Source organism: Barbus barbus (assembly GCF_936440315.1).
Source record: "Barbus barbus genome assembly, chromosome: 3".
In the NCBI taxonomy this organism is placed as follows: domain Eukaryota; kingdom Metazoa; phylum Chordata; class Actinopteri; order Cypriniformes; family Cyprinidae; genus Barbus; species Barbus barbus.
Genome location: NC_136731.1, coordinates 26,640,238 through 26,664,990, shown reverse-complemented (window position 1 = coordinate 26,664,990; position 24,753 = coordinate 26,640,238). Strand labels below are relative to the sequence as shown.

Genomic DNA, 24,753 nt, shown 5'->3' with positions numbered 1-24,753 from the left:
GGAACCAATTATTGTCCTGTGATTTGTTGTCAGGACATCATAGCCGACGGAGTAAATGTTTTGATGCGTGTTTTGTGTTTATTGCATTATTTTCAAAATGTATGCTGCCGCGACGGAGAGTTTAATAAAGCAGGCAAGGTAAGTCTAAAGGTTTACTGTCAAAAGCTGCATTGGTCACATGACTGATCAGTTATAGCCTATTAGACAGGTTTTTCCCAATGACAAATATTTTAATTAATTTAAATTTGCCTTTCAGAGAAATAAAGGAGGAAGAGCTGCAGAGGTTTTGTGGGCGCATATTTAAACTGCTCCACACTAAAGATGTTAGTGGAGACACAGTGGACTCCCTCCAGAGGCTCAATCTGATAGTTTCTGCCACTAAATATGCAAGAGAGTGAGTCATATTAATGTGAAATACATCTGAACAGCACATAGGCATGAAACCCTTTGTCTGACCCTTCAGAAAAGTGTATTAAGGAGCATTTTAAGTCTAAAATTGAACACCTCCACTACCTTCAGGCTTCCATCAGATCTGGTGATGAAGCTGCAGGCGGTTCTTCGGTCTTCATCGTGTCCAGAGCAGCTTCAGGTTCTGTCCTCCTCCATCATCCGGGAGAGCTTTCCCCCCAGCGTACACAGCCTCTGCTCCGATCTCAGTCACGACAGCAGGACCTTCAGCTGTGTGGCCAGTGTTGTTCTGGCTCAGGTGAGTCACATGCTGTTAATGTTCAGCTTTTGTTCTGCTCATAAACACTTAACTAATCATCAAATTGTTCTCAGGCTGGAAACAAAGAAGATGTGATGCCTCTTTGCCACCATTTGTTGAAAAGTCTTGAGTCTCGGCTGTCTGACGGGCAGATATCCAGACATGCGCTTCCCATTCTCTCTAAAATGAGTACTGTTTATCCAGAGATTCTCACAGATGGTAAAGTTGATCACATTTGAGGAACACAATACTATATTGGAAGTGTCGCTGGGAATTACAGTGGGGTCCAAATGTCAGAAGTAATGAAAATCGGAATGAGAGCCCAAACAGCTGATAAAAAAACATCACAGTAATCCACACAAATCCAGTCCATCAATTAACATCTTGTGAAGTGAAAAGCTGTGTGTTTGTAAGAAACAAATCCATCATTAAGGTGTTTTAACTTTAAATCATTGCTTCTGGGCAATATACAAATCCATAATAACGCTTCCTCCAGTAAAAAAAAGTACCTAAACTGTTGTCCTCTCATGTCAAAATCCACCAAGATATTTGTTTAGAACTGTGTATGACTGTTTTCACTTGTAAACTGTGCTTTATCTGTGCCTATCTCTCTCCTGATTCAGACAAGACAACATTTTCACTGGAGAAAGTAATATTATGGATCGAGGAGTTGGAAACAACAATTTGAAGTATTACAAACATACAGCTTTTTGCTTCACAAGATTAATTAGTTAATTGATGGACTGGGACCAGTTGTTCAAAAGTAATCTGATCAGATTTTGGCCTTCGGATTGGATCAAATCTTGAAAATGGGTTGTTCAAAAGAAAAAAAGCATTCTGAACTCAGATTAGATCACAAAATCTCATCTTGTTTTTGATCTAGATTAAACTGTGTTGTTCAAAACATTTTAGTAAAATTGGGATACTTTTGATCCAAAAAACAGGATTATTCCCAGCATAAGGATGGATTTCAGGAACAAAAATTTCATAAAACTTTAAAACTGGTCCAAAAAATACAACACTTGTAGCGTATAATATATTGCCAAACAGCTGTCAATATCAATATATATTTTTAAATTACTGATTGTAAACTACATTGGCACAATCATCAGAGATGGACCAGTCAGAAGTAGTTATGTAAATGCAATGAAAAACTAGAATGCAAAACACTTTTTTTATTTCCCCCCCCCCATCTAATTTTTTTGCCATCACCATGTAAACCCTTTAGGGGCTCCTTAGAGCACTAGTAATCCAGATTTGGAAATGTGATCCTGATCCTGGATAGCAAAACATGGGATTTCTGAATTCAGATCATTCTGATCCAGATTAAACTTTTTGAACAGCTGGCCTCTGGAGTTATAAACTTGCCTCTTTCCACTTCACAAGATGTTAATTGGTGGACTGGTCTCTTGTGGATTACTGTGATGTTTTTATCAGCTGTTTGGACTCTCGTTCTGACGGCACCCATTCACTACAGAGGATCCATTGATGAGCCAGTCATGTAATGCTACATTTCTCTAAATCTGTTCTTACAAAGAAACAAAATCATTTGAATCACATATTTTCAAAATGGACTTTTAAACCTCACTCTCTAGTTAACTTTATATACATTGAAAAGGCATAATTTAAATACTATAATCTGGAAAAAGCAAAGACGTTAACATGAATCATGTGCTCTCTAAACCCAGATCAGGTGAATCTGGTCTGTCGTAAATTGGTGGATTGGTTGCGTTATGCCAGTATGCAGCAGGGAGCCTCCATGTCTTCTGGGGGATTTTTCAGTGGACCAAGAACACGTCAGGTGGGGCATGTTGCTTTTCTTTATTCATCAGTACCTTCACCATCAATCAAGCTCAGATGCAAGTTTCTTATCTCAGTGAACTGCTCATTACTTGTCAACATCTCTTCATCAGCCAGCTCCACTGACGGAGGTGGATGGGGTGGTAACGGGTGACTTCTTCACTGTGCTGTGTTTGGGTCAGAGCTACACTGAGGACCAGTGGATGAATATGTACACTTTCTCTATGATCAAGAGTTGGCTGCTCACTTATGACACAGACGGGACTACAAACACAGAATCAGGTAGTCCAGTTGGTTTGCTTTATAATCAGGCTTATTTTAGTATTACTTATTATATTATTTGCTAATGCTTTGGATTAGCATTTATTTCTGTATTTTTAGTTTTCATTTTCATTTCAGTAATTTTGCTAGGTGCTTTTATCATTTTTATATTTTTTTTAATAATTAAATTTAATTTAAGTAATTTCTATTTTATTTCAGCTTTATTTCAGTTACAAGAAACCATTTGTAACAATAACAACACTGTTTACGAAATGTCCCATGTAAGATATATATATATATATACTTAGTTAAGACAAATAACATAGGATTTTCATCTTTGCTAGCTCTACTAATAAAGTCGCAGGGCATTCATTCACAGCACCAAGGTAAGATGCAAGCGAAAAGTCTGATATGATCAATCTACAGTCAGTGTACTTTTCCTTTCTGCGCAATCAGAAACTCTCTTTACTCCCTGACATTGATCCGTGATTTATAATTAACTGCTCTGTGTATCAAATTGATTTTGAGTCTATGGCTATGTTTGAAATGAATTACTAGCATGCTACTTACTCTATACAGTGGAGAATAAACTGTATACAGCCTACTATTTTTATTAAATAGTGCATGAGACACAGTATACAGTGATAAGCATTTTACACTGCGCTGTTGTCACATGACCTTACCATGTTTACTTTTGTGTGACATCCAGTTAATTTCTGAAGAATAAATGGACTGCTTTGAAATTGCATTTCATGCTGTGTGCATTTGATTGTATACTGCCATGTATATAAGTCATGTTGGTTTTCACAATATGTGCATAGTGTGCACATTATACATATTGCATACTGTAAAATTGTACTATTGTAGTATGACGTTCCAAACATAGCCTTTATGTCCCATCATTTGCTCAGCCCTGCAATGGCATTGGATCCTGCCAGATAACGTGCTTGTTTAAATCCTGCTGGAAAAGGAGTTGTGCTCTGGGTGTTGTAGTGTAGTGTACTGTGCTGTAATGTGCTGTGCTGTTGCTGCAGATGATCGCTCGGAGTTGGACAGTTCAGTGATGTCCATGGTGTCGGCCACATCCTCTTCAAGCAGACTGCTTCCTCCCAAAGAGAGACTCAGAGAAAAGGCTTTTGAGTACTGCCAGCGTCTCATTGAACAGAGTGACAGGAGTGAGTAGATCATAGGACAATGTTTATTACACTCTGCTGGAGAATGTATTGATTTATTTCTCATTTTTTCACAATGTAGAAGCCCTGAAGAAGACCGATACAGAGCTACAGAAAGCAGTAAGTACCACATACAGTGCCCTCCAAAAGTATTGGAACAGTAAAGACAAAATTGCTCTGTTGGCTGTGGAGTCAAGACATTTACAAATATGATTAAAAGATGAATATGAGACAAAACTACAGAATGTCACATTTTATTATTAGCCGTTTCAGCACCAAATAAAAAGAACAGCACTTTTAGAGTTCATCCCACTCATTGATGTGAGCATAAGTATTGGGACCCGTAGACATCACCAGACTCTTGGTCTCATCCTTTGAAATACTTTTCCCAGCCTTTAATGCAGCCAATCCCAATTGTTGCTTGTTTTGGGGAGTTTCTGCCTTTACTCTCCTCTCCAGCTGGTCAAATTCATGTTCAGTCGGATTTAAATCTGGAGATTGACTTGGGCAATCTAAGACTTTCCATTTCTTTGCCCTTATAAATTCCTTGACTGAACTGGCAGGGTGTTTTGGGTCATTGTCCTGATGCAATATGAAGCACTTCCCATTGAATCTGGTGGCATTTTCTTGAATATTGGTAGGCAAGATGGTTTTGTACCCTTCCAAATTCATTCTACTACTGTCATCATACATTAAGTCATCAGTAAAGTTGAGAGGGTCTGTTCCAGAGACAGCCATGCATGCCCATGCCATGACACCACCTCCACCATGCTTTACAGATGAGGCTGTATGCTTGGGATCATTTGCAGTTCCCTTTTTTTCTCCACATTTTTGCTTTCCCATCACTTAGATAAAGGTTAATCTTTGTCTCATTGGTCCATAAACACAGCTCCAAAACTCTTCTGGCTCACCTTTGTGCTTTTTTGCAAACTCTAATCTTGCCTTTCTATTTTTGGTGCTGGTCAGAGGTTTGCATCTTGCTGTGTAGCATCTGTAATTCTGTGTCAAAGTCTGAGGACAGTAGATTGTCAGAGCATCACCCCAGCTTTCTGGAAGTTGTTGGTGATTTTACAGACACGTCTTTTAGGATTCATTTTCACAGCTTTTATGATTTGTCTGTCATCAACTACTGTTGTTTTCTCAGCCGATGAGGTAGTTGTTGGTTGTTGGTGGTTTCCAAACTCTTGATTTCTCCATGCCCTTTATTTTTGCTAGAGCTCTAATTGACTTCCTCTTTTCTTTTTGCATCCATATTGCTTGCTTTTCTCTCAAAGTCAGCTCCCTCATCTTCATCCTGGTTTGTGTGTGTCATCATCGAATGCAAGATTCAGAATTCAGAAGTAATGGATATAACTGATACGACACATTCCCTGCTTTTAATATCTGAAGAATTAATGCAACAGGACAACAGGATCACTTAGAAAGACCAGTGAGGCAACTGTTCCAATACTTATGCTCACATCAGATAGAGGGATAAACTCTAAAAGGGATGAAACTCTATGTGTTGAATCACCCAATAATGTGACATTCTGTAGTTTTGTCTCATGTTCATCTTTTAATCATATTTGTAAATGTCTTGACTCCACAGCCAACAGAGCAATTTTGTCTTTACTGTTCCAATACTTAAGGAGGGCACTGTACATTATTTTTCAGAAGTTTCATGTCTGTATAATTTTATAGTCTTTTTGAAAGAAGTCTCTTCTGCTTACTAAGGCTGCATTTATTTGTTCAAAAATTCAGTAAAAACTACGGTTGCCGAGAAGTGCAAAAAAAGTCACGATTCAGAAAGCACAACAACAAATCAGACCAACCGGAAGAGGTAGGTATAGTTTGAGACAGTGCCATTGGTTTGGGAATAGATTACTCACCGCTGACTGGACGAGACATCTGTCAATCAAGGTGTACAGGAAGAACGAGAATAAGAACAGTAGAATCAACTGAAGCATCAGTTCCAGTGGCGCAGATGGTAGATCGCGTGTCATTGTGTTTTTTGACGCGATCGTCCCGGGTTCGATCTCGCCTTTTGCCAAACTTTTTTTTTTTTTTTTTTCCCTTTTCAAATCTCGTATCGCATCGGAAAGGCATTTATTTTCAATAAAAATGAAGGAAGTAATTAAAAAGTTGAAAATAAAGTATCGGGTAGGGTTAGGGTAGGAGTAGGAAGGGCTTGTACCAATAAGGTGGCATCCATTTAATAATTTGAATTCAAATTATAATTTACACTCAGTACGTTATTATTGCATAATGTTTTTTTTACTACAATACTGAGGTGCAGATAATTGCCACTATTTGCAATAAGTAGTATAAATAGCACAAAATCCTGCTATTTATACAGTGCAAATAGCTGCTGCCTAAAAATATACATGCATGTACATTTACAACACTGTACTCTGTATTATATTACCTTTGAATCAGAATACAAAAAAAACTTGTTAACGCTAATACAGTGTCTATGGGAGTGACGGTAAATTTGACATAGCTGCTATCCCTATTTGACAGAACTAACATATTTACACCATGTTAAAATAGATGTCTCGTCCAGTCAGCGGTGAGTAATCTATTCCCAAACCAATGGCGCTGTCTCAAACTATACCTACCTCTTCCGGTTTGTCTGATTTGTTGTTGTGTTTTCTGTATTGTTATTTTGTTTTTTAGATTTGCATTTGCGTTTGTAATTTGTTATTTTGTTTTCAGAATCGTGATTTGTTTTGCACTTCTCGGCCACCGTAAAAATCTGTAACAATGTGAAATATTATTACAAGTTAATTGAATAGCTATTGAAATATATTTTAAAATGTAATTCATTTCTGCGATAGTAAAGCTGAATTTTCTGCATCATTACTTCATTGATTTCTGAAGATTCATGTACCATTCTAATATGCTGATTTGCTGCTCAAAAACATTTCTTAGCAATATTAAAAACAGTGCATCGTAATGTTTTTTGTGAAAACTTTATTTCAGGATTCTTTGATGAATAGAAAATTCTAAAGAAATAGCATTTATTTGAAATAGAAATCTTTATAACATTATAAATGTCTTTACTGTCAGTTTTGATCCATTCAGTGCAAACTGACTGAAGAAAAGTATTCTTTAAAAAAAGAAGAAAGAAAAAGTACTGACCCCAAACATTTGAATGGTAGTGTGTTAAATCAAGCAGAATTCCCGTATACTGTATATATTTTTTTATTTTTTTCATTTTAACCTTGACATAATTTAAAAATGGAAAAAAAATAGGGATGTAATTTAATTTAAAGGAACACAGTATTTTGTGTCTTGTCAAGAAGGGTTTATTCCCCAAAAAAATTAGAACTATTTAAAAATGCTTCAAGTCATGTAAAAAAAAAAAAAACATAAAAATGCTTATTTTTCAGCCCTTCACTTAAATTAAGATGATAATATAATTTGTAATGATAAATTCAGTATTAAATCAGAAACTAATGTAAAATAGAATAGGATTTTACACTGTATTATTGATGAATCATGTCATGATTAAGACTTACAGCAAGTTAAACGGCATATGGATGGTGACTCAGTATATCTGTTGTACAGTGTATTGTTGAGTCGGTGTCAATAATGGACATCATCTGTGGTGAGGACCCCTCCTACGTGTACCGTGCCTTCCCCTTTATCAAAGCCCTATATGGCAGACTGAATGGAGATCTCGCCTATGCTCGAGCCCTGCTGCCTATCGCTCAGTTCTACCTCAACCACAGTGAGTGACATGGCCCGTGGCCCTAGCGCTTACAGCAACGTATGGCTCTGATATAGTGTGACGTATGAATGCATCTCAGTGTCCACATGCTCTAATATCAGGTGAGATTGCCGCGGTGGACTCGGAAGCTGTGTTCTCCCAACTCTTCAGTCACTGTCCCGCCGAGCAGTTCAACGAGCCCATGCTCGCCTTCGAGTTTGTCCAGTTCTGTCTTCTCAACGCTAGCGTGCTGCAGGACAGAGTGGCCAACTACAGACAGAGCTTCCCAAACCTCCTGAAGGTGGGTTGGCTAATCATATTTTTAAAGAAATTTAGCAAAATTCATTAGTTTGTCATGATGTATGAGAGAGAGAGAAGGTAGTATACGTTGTGTCAAAATATTTGATTTAATAGGAATTTATGACCACATAACATCGGCCCCCACACACAAATAACACATTGTCATAAATTCCTTAAGTTCACTGGGGTGGATAACCAGATGGTCACTTAGACGGCGGTGGGGGTGTACAAAACAGGTGTCCAAACAGGTGTCCAGTTATGGGAGGGGGGTGGAATTTTTATGAGGGGCAATAAATCAAATATTTTGACACAACGTATACTACCTTCTCTCTTATAAGTTTGTTTCTTTATCAAAACAGATTTGGAGGAATTTTGCATTACATCACTTGCTCAGCAATGGGTCTTCTGAAGTGAATGGGTGCCGTCAGACAACCATCACAATAATCCACAAGTAATCCACACCACTCCAGTCCATCAGTTAACATCTTGTGAAGTGAAAAGCTGTCTTTGTAAGAAACAAACAGAAAAGAAATTGATTTTTTTTAATATTATTTTTACATTAAACCGTTGCTTCTGGCCAAAATATATAATCCATAATAATGCCTCCTCCAGTGAAAAAGTCCATCCACTGCTGTCCTTTCAAATACACATCAAAATACACAGGACTCTAGGACTGTTTTCACTTGTAAATAGTGCTTGATATACATACTTTTACTTTTTACTTTTGTAATTTTGTCCAAAGCGACTTACAAATAAGAAAAAGTAACTAAAACTAAAAAGTTACAACTCTATAAATACTATCTACCCACATATTTATGTGATATGTGCATGTTTCTCTCCTAATTCAGACAAGATGTGTTTTTCACTGGAGAAAGTAATTTTATGGATAGAGGACTCGTATTTTAGCCGGGAACAATAGTTTGAAGTTAAAAAATATCTTAATTATGGATTAGTTTCTTATAAACATGCCTCTTTCCATGTCACAAGACGTTAATTGATGGACTGGTGTCGTGTGGATTACTTGAGGATTATTGTGATGTTTTTATCAGCTGTTTGGACTCTCATTCTGACGGCACCCATTCACTGCAGAGGATCCATTTGTGAGCATTTTTCCAAATCTGTTCCCATTAAGAAACAAACTCATCTAAATCTTGGATGGCTTAAGGGTAAAATTCTCAGCTAATTTTAATTGTGGCTGAACTGTTCCTTTAAATTGAATACAAATAAGTGATGTTTTTGTGCGATTTTCCCACCAGTTCTTGGCATGGAACAGTTCAGGATTGATTGCAGAGTTTGTGGAGCTGCTCCCATCACTGATAGCTCCAGATACAGCTATTGAGTTACTGCATACAATCCTTGATCTGCCCTGCTTAGCAGCAGCTCTGGACCTCCAGCAGAGGTATGTGACTTCACCAACTACAGATCAGCGCTTCGACTGGAGTTGAATGTGATATGAATTAGCGATGCAATGCTGTTGCAGATCAGCATGCTATCAGGCCTCAGACCGTACTGCATGGGACCAGCAGGGAGCGAAGGTGGCCGCTTGTCTGGATGCCTTTCGCCAGCCGTCCTATAGGGGGCTCTTCCTCTACATCCTCAGACCTGAGGCTGGGACTGGAGACACAATAGACAGGTAATACCTGCTGGCATGTTACTTGTAGAATATAATCTAGGAAGAATTTAGGAATTCAGTTCCTAAATTTAAAATTAGGTAGCAAGATGCAGAATTTAAGGAGGTATAATTAAAATCACATATACATAATTACAAGTTTGGAGTCAGTAGACTTTTTTCCATTTTAATATATAAAAATTTATGATGTTAAAGCTGAATTTTCAGCATCATTACTCCGATCTTCAGTGTCACATGATCCTTCAGAAATCATTCTAATATGCTGATTTGCTGCTCAAGAAACATTTTATTTTTATCAGCGTTGAAAACGTGGAAATCGTGATATTTTTTTAAGGATTCTTTGATGAATAGAAAGTTAAAAAGAACAGCATTTATTTGAGATAGAAATCTTTATTAACAATATAAATGTCTTTACTGTCACTTTTGATCAATTTAATTTGTCATTGCTGAGACAGTTCTGACCCCAAACCTTTAAACGGTAGTGTATATTTAATGAAGTATGCTCTGATGGTTATACAGTAACTCATGGACCTGCAACCGTGTAATCACCACCCCTACAGCACAAAAATGGTTTGCCACTATTCAAACCGCCTCAATGTTGGATAAAAATGGAGTATGTGTGTGAGTATTAAATGCCTGCTTACCCTAAACCTCTGAGTGTGATTGCCTCATAGGCTAAAAATGCTTCATGAGATTTTGGCTGACATGGCAGAGAGTCCACGAGTTGTTCGGTGTGCTCAGGTCGTTCCTGTGCTTCTGCATATGTACTTCAACACAGTCACTCAGGTGAGAATCACAAATGAAAGGTCAGGCCATTTAATAGCTCACACCAGTACAAAAAAAAATTAGTGTACACTTACATTTGCCACATTTCACACGGTCTGAATTGTGTCATCTCTTCCAGTGTTTTCATTGTGTTTTATAGAAAGCTGATGAGAAAATGATGAACCAGCTGTTGCTAGTGCTGCTGGAGAGAAGTAGTCTGCTCTACGACATCAAGACATTTAATATTGAAGTCCAAAAGTGAGGAACTCTTTATTTAAATACTCTTTATTGACAAAAACTCACTCATTTGTGCAAAAAATTTGGTATAGAAAGATGCAAGTGCCTATTTCTTTTTTTTTAAACTGAATTCTTATTGTAATTCATGGGGTTATTATTCAGTAATTTCATGAATTAGATGTACATTTCAGACATCTTTTAAATTCTGCATGAGTAAATAATTTTTATTGTAATTATTTATGATTGTAGGGTGTTCAGCACCCACCTGCAGGCCCTGTGCAAACTCCACCCACCACTGATTGTGGATCAGTCCAGGGAGATCCTGGAATTCGCAAGCTCCCCTGCCAACATTTACAGTAAAGAAGACTTCTACACACATGTGGTGAGCAGCGGAAGTGAACTGTGATTGTAAGCATCATCATGCTGTACTGTATTGTATAGGGTGACTCACTCATTTTTATTGAACGTTTATACGCAGGTGTGGGTCATTGGCGAGTATCTCTCAGTGTCCTACGACCCTCGCTGCACGGTGGAACTGATCACATCTTTTTTCGAGAGTTTGGAGGCGGTGCTGTTTGAGATCGCGCAGGTGCGACAGTCAGCCGGTCCTCCGAGCTTCTCCCCCCGCCTCATCACTGTGCTCATGACCACCCTGGCCAAACTGGCCACACGCAGTCAGGATCTAATTCCCAGGTAGACCAGCCTCTTCCAACACTATAGTTCCTTCGTAACAAATTATATTATATATTGCTTACATAACCCTTGCAGAATATGTAAGATGTTAAAATGTAATGTTTAGGATGTTTAATCATTTCTTAAGTACTGACTTGAATAAGAAGTTTCTCAGTTCAGTATACAGCAGGGGAGAGAAACTATCAAAAACATAAAACTGCTTCTTTTTTTTAATCACACAGTGATTAAACGGTTACTAAACATTGTGGCTCTGTCTTTAAACATGTTTAAACATCTGTCATTTTCAGATATAATAGTCAAGACTCAATTATGGTTGCAAACTTATTTTTGCACTTACAGAGGTTTTATTATTATTCAGTGTTGGGGAGTAACTACGGTAATTACTGTGCATGTAACAGAATTACATAATTGAATTACTAAATAACTGCAACTGTAATCCGTTACAGTTACTGAGAAACAAAAAATGTGTAATTAAATTACAGGTACTTATGAAAATGTTAAAAAATTATAAAGGGGGTTACTTTTGAATATTTTCACACACATGTAGCCTAGATTTGATTGATTTCTTTCCCAAATTGCATTGACTGCTCTAAAATATGAGACACTGATGTTTCAGGAGTGTAGTACACAGAATAGTACGTATGCTTACTTAATAACTGTTTTATTTCCTATTTAGGTTTATTTATATGCTTTATTTTTTTAAGAATAACAGTTTTTTTTTCGAGGCATTGTTAGATGACAGTGTTTCCTGTTATAGCTATGAAGAGATTTGATTTCAAAAACAGCATCATAGATATTAAACTATATGTTGATATGATTTTAATTAAAGTGATGAAGGATTCTGAAAGTCTGACAGTAATCAGTGTTGAGTACTGTTGTAAGGATTATCCTGCCTGGTTTAAATGTTTCAAAATGATTAACAGTTGAAAGCATTCATTAGAACTCAAATATGTAATCAGTTACATATATCATATTACATATTACACCTTCAATGACGTAATTGAAATAATTACACAACTTATTAGATTTTGAATAAGGTTACTTGTAATCTTTAACCTATTACATTTCCAAAGTAACCTTCCCAACACTGTTATTATTGTTTTATTTTTGCCATTTCAATTAAAGTCTACGTACATGGTCAATGTGGTCTCAGACTTTTGGACCTTTCAATATTTCTAATGTCCATATTAGCCAGATATTGTAAGCAAATAAAATCAGGACGTATTTTTCCCAATTCAAATTTTTTTTTAACTAATAAATGATTTTCAGCCATAATATAGAGTAAATCCTGAATCAACTAATAGTTCTATATCTCATTCATTCCATTTCGTTCTATTTCTCTCAGAGTGTCGCTTTGCCTGTCTAAGATGTGGACGTTTGCCCGTAGTGCTCCTGTAATGGCATGCTACAGTGAGGAGGACACTGAGGAGATCATCACACGAGCCCATGAACTTATTAACTTGCTCAAGTTACCAAATGTAGCTCAATTTGTTCTGGCCCCTTCAGCCGGAGGCGACGGCCCCCGCTGGCACCGAGACATCAACGCCTCACTTCCTCAGGGCATGAGAGCAGTCAGCGGGCTCCTCCATAGACATTCCAGCTTCCTGCCCACGTAAGCCAGTTCTAGGAAACTGTTTTCGAAATATGTGTGCAGAATACCAAGAGAGAGTTTCTGAAGGGCACAAAGGGAGAGGGAGTGAAAGGGAAAGTGAGAGACACTGGAGCAAAACAGGCAAGCACTGCACTTCATCATGGTTTTCACTTCTGCTTTTCAGTCACAAATATATCAACAACAAAAAAAAAGTCAAGACACAAGGGGATTATGATTTATTCCTTGATTTATTGAAATGTTTGTTAGAGACACATTTCTGAAAATTAAACATTCTATGTGTTTTTTGTCAAGTTGCAATTTATTACTGTTACTTATGATTAGTGTCTAAACTGTTAAAATACAGTTTAGATTGAGTATTTGTTCTTCCGATTAAAAGTCTATGAAACTAATGGTACAAAAGAATTCACCATAAAAATTAAATTTGACACAATACAAATCTCTCAGGTGCTTACTGTCATATAAATGCAGCATTATGACAAAATTAGTAAAAACCTGTTATACATTCAAAGTCACAGTGCTTAAAAACATACTCTTTCGTGTCTGAGCTTCCTGGCTAAACGTATCAATTGGTAGAACAGACGTTTAAGTTGCAAGAATTTCATCAAGGTTTATATTTTCAATAGACCTTGACATAAGTCTCATTGGGTTTTTCTACAAAGATGCACATAATTCATCAAGACTAGTTTCCATGTGCATGGCTCGTTCCCAATAACAAAATGGCTCTGTGGGAGCTCAGCTGACTTGAACTGGTGCTCAAGAAACATTATGATCAATATTGACAGTTGTGCAGTTTAATATTTTTATGAAAACTGATACTACCAGTCGAAGGTTTGGGGTAAGATAATATATATTATATAAATAAAAAAAGGGAAAGAAAAGAAATTGCATTGATAATAATAATAACCAATATTATTAATTGAGCAGCAAATCATTTCTGAAGGATCATATGGCACTGAAGACTGGAGTAATGATGCTGAAAATTTAGATGTGCCATCACAGGAATACAATTGTAATAATACTTCATGATAATATAGTTTTTAACTGCATAAGAGACTTCTTTTGAAAACAGTAATTATTCCAAACGTTTGACCGGTAGTGTAAACCGTGTCGTCCCCTCTAGCTTCCCACCTAAACAGTATCACAATGCCATAGAAATGATCCATCATGATCCATTGTGCAACAATTAAAAAGTCATTTCTAACATTTTTGTACATGTACAGTACTACGAGATCACAGTAGTAGAAATACTGTACCTGGAAATAATTATTCTGCTCAATGCCAATAAATTGCTTTCATAAGCACAGTCTGATTAAGGGAGTTCATATCAAGGCAGCAAATAGCTCAGTTAAAGGATGTGGAATGTTATTCATGTCTTCTGTATTATACACATTTTGCCTGTAAACACTGACAGTTGAAACAGTACATTATGTCAACAGGTTAAGACTACATCTGCAAAAATAGACCGGCCAGAAGGTGCTGAGTTATCAGGACAGAAATCCTTCTATATAAAAATACATTTTAGACCAACAGTACTAAAACATGCCCATCTATGATTAATATAGAGGGATGCAAAGGCAGCTCGTGATCAAATACATTGTCTTTTATAGCTCAACAAACCCTGTATGTGTGAACACACTTGAGATCTTCATCTGTCACCTGGATATTTTGATTTGGCCGGTCCCCGTTGCATACAAGTACCTCCAGATGGCGTAATAGTGTATGCCTGCCCCCACTGCCACAAAGACGTGCCAGATGGCATGAGCGAATGGGATGAGGCCATCACTCTTGAAGAAGACAATTCCCAGGCAGTAGAAGACTCCGCCCACTGACAGCTCTAATATGCCCTCTCTGTTAGGCTGAAATAATACGTTCAGTTTAAACGGGTCGCTCAGATGAAATGCACAGAGGACGCTGTACAAAAAGCGTGCCATTTGTTTCTCTTGTATGCATGTGTAAAAAATAACTTGAACAATGAATAGCTAATGCAAACTTTTTCTATGCTAATACAGACATTCTTTTAAAGGTTAAAATCCAGTAACATTGTTTCCCCCAGTTTCACAGACAAGGCTTAAGCTAATCCCAGACTAAAAATGCATGTTTGAGCTGTCTCAACTGAAAATATCTTGCTCTGACATATCTTAAAATAAGTCAGTGTCATTGTTCTGTCAGGATGCACACCTGTAATGTTTTCTTCTAAGGCATTTTTGTAAAAGTTGCTTAAATATCTTAATTTAACTAAGGCCTAGTCCTGGCTTAAGCTAAGCACTGTTTGTGAAACCGGCCCTTTAAGTTTTTTCCTTTAATCATGAGGAAGCCTTTTTTATTTGTCTCCATCCATTACCAACTTTATTTCATTTTACAAATATGCACATATTCTGATCCAAATGTATGAAGATAGATAGATAGATAGATAGATAGATAGATAGATAGATAGATAGATAGATAGATAGATAGATAGATAGATAGATAGATAGATAGATAGAGTATATATTTGTTTGTAAATAAAATATTTTATTTACAAATAATGTACCGTCAACTCAGTTATATACGTGTGTTATACATACACACAAACACACACACACATATATATATATATATATATATATATATATAAAAATATAACAGGGTTGACAGTACATTATTTCTGTTACAAGCCTTGTGGTTCTACAAGGTGCTTTTTACTCAATACTTTTCAATAATCTTTTGTTTAATACTGTATATATAACCATGGTAACAGGGTTGACATTTTAATATCCCCCATTATTCCTACTGTTATATATCCCAAAACATGTATATAATAACCATTTTCCCCTTTTAAAGTAACTATTCCATTAACCACAAAACTGTAATAATTACTTAATTATGCTAGTAGTAAACTATTCATGGTCTAGCAAATGACTCATCTTTTTATCACTTCATCATGATTTATGTTTGTCAGTAGGGGACAATATTCAAAATGTCAACCCTGTTACCATGATTTTGTATACAGTAGTAAACAAGTGATAATTAAAAAGTGTTATTCTCTTTCTAAGAAGCACCCTGTAGAAGCACAAGGATTGTACAAAAATAACCTAATGTCAACTGTTACTTTTCTGACGGCATAAATATATCCCAACCTATATATTAAAATGCATTCATTTAGCTTAAGATGACGCACTCATGTAATTCATTAATGTTTTAGCACATCGTTTGTCTGATAGGATATTTTAAATCTCCCTAAAATTCTTTGGGAAATGCACCTGATTGATGGAATGAATCGATAACTCAATGACTTGAACTCACAAAGACATTAATGAAATAAAGACCTACTTTTAATTGCAAAGTATACTTCATGTTAACAACACTAACGGAAATGTTGTCAAATATAAATAAGCTGCTTAAAGGATTAGTTCACTTTTAAAAAAACTTTTGCTGATAATTTACTCACCCCCATGTCATCCAAGATGTCCATGTCTTTCTTTCTTCAGTCGAAAAGAAATTAAGGTTTTTGATGAAAACATTTCTCCATATAATGGACATCAATGGGACCCGAACGGTTCAAGGTCAAAATGACAGTTTCAGTGCAGCTTCAAAGGGCTTTAAACGACACCAGACGATGAATAAGGGGTCTTATCTAGCGAAACGATCGGTCATTTCAAAAATAAATAAAAAAGTTTAAGTTTTATAAGCACAAATACTCGCCTTGCTCTGTTCTGTGATGCGCGTTCGTGACGTCACGTAATACGCAATTACGTTGAAAAGGTCACGGTTGACTTAGGCAGAAGTACTGAGTCAGTGTTTACAAATGTGGGTAAGGAGGACCATATACACATATTCAAATGTCTTTGTGTCAGTTTATCGTTTAAAATGCCCATTTGTGCGTATCCTGGGTGTTTTAATATTAAAAAGCCTACTGACTCGGTACTTCCGCCCAAGTCAACCGTGACCTTTTCCTCATCATTGCGTATTACGTGACGTCGCGAACGCGCATCACAGAACAGAGCAAGGCGAGCATTTGTGCTTATAAAACAAACTTTTTTATTTATTTTTGAAATGACCGATCGTTTCGCTAGATAAGACCCTTATTCATCGTCTGGTGTTGTTTAAAGCCCTTTGAAGCTGCACTGAAACTGTCATTTGGACCTTGAACCGTTTGGGTCCCATTGATGTCCATTATATGGAGAAATGTTTTCATCAAAAACCTTAATTTCTTTTCGACTGAAGAAAGAAAGACATGGACATCTTGGATGACATGGGGGTGAGTAAATTATCAGCAAAAGTTTTTTTAAAAGTGAACTAATCCTTTTAAGGCATCTCAAAAGCCTTCATTACTGTTTTTATGAACACATGTATAGGTGTCAGTCACACATACCATTGACAGAAGAACAACTGCAGGAACAGCTCCCATGGCAGTGTAGCACAGTAAGTCTAGTATCTTGTTCCTGAAACGTAACACAGCCGTTTTAAACATATTCTGATGCTGGCTTGGTAATATTCACTTGCATTATTTGAAGCATTCAAAATGCAATTGCTTGGCAAAAGAACAAGCGCAGACAGTATTTTTACAGAATTTTGGACATTAACAACCACATCAGCATCGGAGAGTGATTATTATCCTCTACATCCTCAACAAAGTGGGCACATACTTCTCATGAAAGAAGAAGACATAGGCAGAGCCAGCGCAAGCCATGATCCACACCAACCAGCGCATGTGCACAGCCCAGGGTCCTAGTTCCCTCAGGTTCAGCCTGCACACAACACAAACACAGAGACACCTGTGTCAGTAACACACTCAACCCTGTGAAGCTGTAAAACGCTGATGGTGATGTTACTAGAGGACACACATATCACATGCTCACCAGGGTGCATAAGATGCAGCTATAAAGAAATATATCACCATCCTGTCGCACATGTGGAATCGCTGCTCCACCTTCCTGTTACAGAGAGAATATTTCAAAATAAAAATCAGGCTCTTTTTCTGATTTTCTACTGTTTGTGCTCAAATCTTTGCACTGGCTTGTATCTTTCTGAGCTATTCTACTGTTTAAAAGTTTGAGGTTCTTTGTTTTTGAAAGAAGTCTCTTATGCTCACCAGGCTGCATTTATTTAATCAAAAATATAAACATCACATTTATTCCTGTGATGTTATTCCTGTGATGATCCTTCAGAAATCATCATAATGTGCTATTGGTAAAATATATTCAGATGACAAGCTTGTTGAAACCCTTTTATACAGATTTGAGGCGTGTTTTTGCTTAATGCAACTCTTTTTGTTCTGTTCCCATATGTGTAATGTGGAATGGGCAGGGTCATCATGACTGAATCACAGACTGATGAAACTGACATCTGTGAACATGAACTGACAGGCCCATGTGATACCATCTGTCAATATGAATTCATGTGTAACTGCTTAGGTGTCCTGCTCTGATGAAGATCCAAAGTTCATTCATAATGTTTCCACTAAATCTGCATTTGCAACTGACACTTCCTCCTAGCACAGACTATGCAAAATATACTAAAGCCTAAAACAACATTTTACATTATATTGCGCCATAGACATATGAGAAGTTTGTACAATATTCCAGTAAATCTGCAATGGTGCTGCTAATGTAGCATGAAACCGCTCTTTATCTGGGAAGAGTCATCAAAAGCTATGACATTAAATAATCAGACATCTCTATGCCTGCAGGTGACATATGACTACTCTTTGTTTTCTGTAAATTCAGGGATTGACAGTCAACATGTTGGGTGGAAATATTTAATTTCGGATGGCGTCTGTTGTCATGCATTGGTTTTAAGATCAGAAGAAATGCAAAGCAATTGCATAAATGCAATATTCTTCTTTTTGCAGCTGAATTATTTTTAAATATTATGGAAGACAGGAAACATGCCCAATTAACTGAGGAAATCTGTTTGTTTCCCATCTTAAAGCACTTCATAATGAGTGTGCAACCTCCGCAATCACAGATCACAGACAACCTCCGCAATTATTACAAATGACTGGAGGTCACCGTAATACTAATCCCGTGCAAATAGGGCTTTAGGCGCTGCTCCTTTCTGTTTTAAAATATAATTATACTTCACAGCTCCGTTATGACTCACCTAAGATGACTTTTCTTCCAGGACACCGTATGAAACATGGTGGACATGATGAACAGCCCAGACAGACCTGTCCCATACATCCATGCAGAGATGGTCTCCCACTGGTCATCAGAGAGGAAGTACAACACTGAGCTGCCCAGGAGACTGGGAATGATCCAAAACTGAACAGAAGACATATCAATATGTATCTTTTGTATCTTCTCAAGATAACTGTCTGTTAAAGCTGTCTGTGTTGGAGCCAAGACCAGCTCATTTGTGTTTTAGTCAAGAATGAGACCAAAAGAGGGTTGAGTTCGAATCAAAAACAAGTCCACCAGCTCCTGAGTCTATCACATGACCAGGAAGTGAAGATGTAGTCTTAGACTAAATATTTTACAAATCAATATTTTCATGGTCTTGTTGTCGACTAAGACCAAGATCATGACAATGTGGTCTCGGAGCTGAGGTCCAAGACCATAAAATATTGTCTTAGACTTAAAGACTGAGACCAAAATTGTGAAAATAAGGTCTTGGACTCAAAGGCAAGTCAAAACCAGTTCTTCATGTTCTTGGTTTTGCTGTAGACTCTGGAGCATGTGGACTATGACGAAGACCAAGACTATGAAAATATAGTCTTAGACTCAGACTTGAGGACTAAAACCATAAAAATATGATATTGGACAGGATCCTATTTTCATGGTTTTGTTTTTGCCATGGACTCGTGAGCATGTGGACTAAGACCAAAACCAAGACCATGAAGATCAAGACCATTAAAATATGTTCTTACACTCAATTTTTTATGAATGAGTCAATATTTTTAGGGTCTTGGTCTTGTTGTGGACTAATACCAAGACCAAGGCCATATTTTCATGTGAAGTCTTAACTCGGACTCAACCCTCAGCTGGCCTCGACTGCAACATTATACATATACGTTATATATATAGATACAAAATGAACTAAAATGGCCAGCCCCAGTCCTACATTATGCATGCACAGTTTGCTATTTGGATTACTGAATTTACATTGGAAAAATTACAAATTCTAATATTTGTAGCCTGACCGACCCTCCTTCCATCTGTCACTATTTGTGTGTGATCAAATCTTCTTAACATATCCCACAAGCCCTACTGATTTTCTGCAGAAGCTTATTGTTTTTAAAAGAGGGTTGTAACCAAAACCAGCAATTATTATCAAAAAACTATTTTCAAGACTTTCATTTGTAGACATCAGAAAAGTAAATGCACAGTATTCCTGAGCATTTACTCCACAGCCAAACGACATTGCACTGGTGCAAAGAGGATTTGGTGTGTGTGGTCAATGTCTCATGCTGAAGCTCGTGAACTGGCCGTGCCAGATGTGCGGCTCTGAGAGGCGGAGATTAGAGAACAGGATGTTATCCAAACAACATCACAGAGCAAGGCCTTATCCAACATGCTCAAAAAAAACACAAGCAAGGGTGAAAAGAGAACTGAGTCAAGCAAATGACAGTATGATAAAGACTTGATGACTGTGACCTAATGGTATTATTGAATGATTTTGCCCCCTATATATAATATCCATGAAATATTTTTGTTTGTTGAGCAGTATTACATCACACAATCTCCGTAGTCTTTTTGTGATTTTGGTGATCCTTCTGTGTCACAGGACAATGCATCAAAGCCTCCCCTATTGACAACGCCCTCTCCTTCACAAAACCAGAGGACTGTATGCTAAATGTTGACCAATCCGTCCAGTTTGTGATCTCATGCACGATGTTATGAAGCACTTTATTTTCGGTGAGGTTTCTCCAACATATTGTTTTGACCTGCTCTGAGCTCAGTGTGAGATGAGAAGTAGATTTTTCGACTTACTCCATGAGTGGCACAGTTGGCTGCATGCTCATACTCAGTTGGCTGGTATCTCTTGCTAGATGGGACTCGGTTGTTCATAAACCTAAAAAATATATATATATATATATATATATATTTTGGTGAATTTGAAATGCTGTGTATATGGGCTGTCATCCTAATTCAATTTTATGAACTTTTTAAAGTTATATAGACTGAATTTATACATCCAGACAGAGTTCTATAAAAAAAAAAAAAAAAAAAATCTATGCTTATGTACATTAGCATTCAAAAGTTTGGGGTTGGTGATATTTTTTAATGTTTTTGAAAGAAATCTCTTATGCACACTGCATTTATTTCAAAATCAGTAATATTATGAAGTATTATTACAATTTAAAATAACTGTTTTCTATTTCAAAATATTTTCAAATGTAATTTATTCCTGTGATACAACGTTGAATTTTCAGCATCATTAGTGTCACATGATCCTTCATATGATGATTTGCTGCTGAAGAAACATTTCTTATAATTATCAATATTAAAAACAGTTGTGCTGCTTAGTATTTGTTTTGTAAAACAGTGATATATTTTTTCAATATTCTTTGATGAATAGAAATTGAATCTATTATAATGCGCCAATTTAATGCGTCTTTGGTGAATAGAGGTATCGTTTACATTCAAAAATACTAAAAACCTTACTGACCCCAAACTTCATTTCTCACACATCTCATTTGAAACAGTAGGACAGTGTTACAGGTTAAAGTCCTTTTCATTTCAGAGGTTAATTCAGACTATAAGAAACACATTACGAATCAAAAGCACATAATGTTCAGGTTCAAGAGCATTAGGTAACCATCTTTGAGGCTCCTCGAGGATTTAATATGCATTCGGATCACATTTTTAGAATTTTGTTGTATTGCACGGTTGCCTAGCATCTGTAACTACCTAACGACTAATCCTGTTCGGAATGAAGTCTTTTATGCCACTTACATTGAGCCGTTGATGTATTGAGCGATGATGTCATAGTCTCCATGCCAACCTGAGGCTTGGGATTTTCTTTTTTATTTCTCCCCAAACACTCTTTATCTGTGTGATTTAATAAATGTGCATGAGGACACAGGGAAGTGGGCTAGACTGCTAACCAGAATAAATGAGCGAGCTCTGGAAACCATCTTACTTTGCTTCTCGATTATATATCTTGATTATAGCATATTTCTAGCAGTAAACAGTCTTCATTTGCAGTCTTGTCAAAGATAATTCTGCCACTGTAACATACAGCCCGACATGTCCTTTTTGTTATGAAACATGCTTTCATAACATTTTTGTTTTTTCCTCATATCTATTTTAATGTAAAAATTTGCTGTAGGGTGTATTTTTTACTAAGCAATTCATATTCTTTAAAAAAAAAAAAAAAGTGTGATCCAGGTGTGATAGGAACTGCATTCACAGTCACACATTCAATTATAGAAGCTGCTAGTTCATGCAGAATGTGCCTTTAAGCAACATAGTTATTGGGTATATTTAGTGTCACTTGTCATATCACAATACTTTTTTACTATATTCAGGGAAATATTTACTCAGAGCACTATGGGGCATCCTGTTCATTATTATGGATTAGTTCATTAAATGAATGTTTGGGATTGCTACAGCACCCGGTGTGTCTCTGCTTGGCCTTTATAAAAGGAATTGCTTTTATATGATGCCATCTGAGGCTAAACTGGGAAAATCAATGTCAGTTTATAAGATACAGGGAAATGTTTTAACAACACTTCTAAATATAAAAAAAATACTTCATGCTCCATATAGTCAATACACACCATTCAAGTTCATTTCATCGATTCACAGACAACACAGAATATCTAAGATTCATAACTGAAAATAAAAAGAAATTTGAAAAACAAAAACAAAGACATGTTTAGCTGTGAAATTAATAAGCAATATTTCAAATTCTCAGACTTTTGTGATCCAACACATCTGTGCAGATGTGTCTGTGAGAATATGATAATGCCACACTTGTGAGGATAAGGGACTGTGAGACTCATCAGTGGCCATTCGCTAGAGAAAACATTCAGCGATTTGGATGTTTACACTTCACAGAGCCTCTACAACAACATGATACACAGTGCTGGTTTTGGGTTTCAGCCAAAAAATGATTCGGCTAAGATGTCTACTCATGCATGATGCGGCCCTACATAGTCATGACAACAAACATTGCATTCCAACATTTTAAGGCCCAACTGAAGTTAGGAGGAAACACTGGTACGATAACACAGTTTGACTAAATTCATCAGAACATTGCCAGTTTAGCCAATGTTCTTTTAGTTAAAAGAATAGTTCACCCAAAAATGAAAAGAAATGTATCTTTTAACTTTTAAACTTTAAATCACTGCTTCTGCCATACAACCCCACTCAAAAAAGGACTCCATAATCCATAATAAAGCTTCCTCCAGTGAAAAAGTCCACATCATGTACTCTCACATCAAAATCCACCAACATATTTGTTTAGAACAGTTTTGGACTGTTTTTATTTGTAAACTGTGCTTGATCTGAGCATATTTCTCTCCTGATTTAGATGAAAAAAAAAATGTTCACCTTTTCAGAGCAGTATTTTAGTAGCAAGCTACAGTATAAAGTTAAAACTTCTTTGTGTTTTTTTGTTTTGTTTTTACAAACATGCAGATTTTCACAAAGATGTGAGTCGTATGGATTACTTGTGGATTATTGTTGTGTTTTTATCAGTTGTTTGGACTCATTCTGACGGCACCCAATCACTGCAGAGGATCCATTGGTAAGTAAATTATGTAATGCCAATGGAAATTTCTCCAAATCTGTTCCGATGAAGAAACAAGCTCACTTACATCTTGGATGGCATAATGTGAGTAATTTTTCTGCAAAGGTAACTTTTATTATGCAAAGCAAGTGTTTAAGTTGTGGGAGCATAAATAAAATAAAATGGTTAGTTATTGCGTTTTATGTATATATTAAGCATTGAGACGCTCTATAAAATGCTCGCTTTAATTAAAAGAGGGAGCAAAAACAGCATTTGCATGTAATCCCACCTAGTCAACATCCTCTGGGGCAAAGATCTCAAAAGGCAAACACAAAGCCTGCTTATGTTTGCCAGGTAGGTGACCTGACATTGACTAAATTTGTCATTACACAACTATCAACACATTTACAATGTGTTGTATGTCCTATTGAAAAAAGTACGTGTTTTTAATATTAATAAAGTTCATGTTATCTAAAGCACTATTCTAACCAGGCTGTATGACAATTTATGGGAATGATGAGAGTTTAAATCTAAGAAGTTAAGTAATTTCACCAAGACAATATGAGTAAAGTGAATAATCATTTTCTTTTGGGAATACATTTATGTGATCATTTTACATTATTGTAAAAGAAATATACAGCTATAGGCATTATAATACATGTTTTAGCACAAACACAAGCAATATGTTTAATGTCAGACTTGTTTAAAACAAATATTGCAATGCATTTCTATTCATTATGCATGTGTGTCTGCAGGAAATCCTCACCAAAAGCAAGTTGAAGCAGTGCAGAAATAAAAATGAAAGTAGAAGTTGACAGAACCTCAAGATTTTTTTCCCCACGAATGAACACAATGGCTTTTTCAAACATGTTTGAACTTATGCTTGTGTACCTTTTATTTTGATTAATAGTGTTCTTATTAATTCTTATTAACAACCCTCATTCTCCTTTCAATAATGTTTTTCTGTTATTAACATAGGTGAAAAAAACTTTGTTGCTTTCAAAAAAGTGTAAAAGTCAACCACTTTTATAATATGAAAAAACAATGCTATGAACGTTATATTTAGATAATTTACCTGCCGAGTTTCGTCCTCCTAAAATCCATACTGTACATATTTGTACATGTTCGCTGCGGAACTTGCTCCTGGGTAAACAGATTGACTACTCCCAGTAAAAGAGACGAGCAAACTCCGGATGTTTCAGTGTGTCCAAAACATGGAAGGAAGCAGCA

General features: G+C 36.5%; 2 protein-coding genes across 4 annotated transcripts; one reads left to right on the top strand and one right to left on the bottom strand.

Annotated features, from left to right (window-relative positions):
- LOC306855607 (AP-5 complex subunit zeta-1-like) lies at window positions 1–13,307 on the top strand. 2 transcript variants are annotated; one of them, XM_079394379.1, is made up of 18 exons: window positions 21–138; window positions 257–394; window positions 520–706; window positions 781–925; window positions 2,395–2,507; window positions 2,620–2,788; window positions 3,112–3,153; window positions 3,802–3,942; window positions 4,022–4,059; window positions 7,489–7,651; window positions 7,753–7,931; window positions 9,187–9,329; window positions 9,411–9,563; window positions 10,235–10,346; window positions 10,486–10,583; window positions 10,812–10,944; window positions 11,041–11,255; window positions 12,601–13,155. In XM_079394379.1, exons 1-18 carry the CDS (start codon window positions 98–100, stop codon window positions 12,869–12,871), a joined length of 2,481 nt encoding a protein of 826 aa, XP_079250505.1. In that variant the 5' UTR covers window positions 21–97; the 3' UTR covers window positions 12,872–13,155. The 2 variants fall into 2 exon arrangements, with proteins under 2 accessions (XP_079250506.1, XP_079250505.1); XM_079394380.1 differs by lacking the exon at window positions 3,112–3,153 and having other exon boundaries at window positions 1–138; window positions 12,601–13,307.
- Window positions 13,276–24,753, bottom strand: mmd2a (monocyte to macrophage differentiation-associated 2a). 2 transcript variants are annotated; one of them, XM_079394393.1, is made up of 7 exons: window positions 24,599–24,753; window positions 20,778–20,859; window positions 18,949–19,109; window positions 17,706–17,780; window positions 17,493–17,594; window positions 17,219–17,288; window positions 13,276–14,723 (listed from the first exon to the last, which is right to left on the bottom strand). In XM_079394393.1, exons 1-7 carry the CDS (start codon window positions 24,634–24,636, stop codon window positions 14,520–14,522), a joined length of 732 nt encoding a protein of 243 aa, XP_079250519.1. In that variant the 5' UTR covers window positions 24,637–24,753; the 3' UTR covers window positions 13,276–14,519. The 2 variants fall into 2 exon arrangements, with proteins under 2 accessions (XP_079250519.1, XP_079250520.1); XM_079394394.1 differs by lacking the exon at window positions 24,599–24,753 and adding an exon at window positions 21,744–21,839.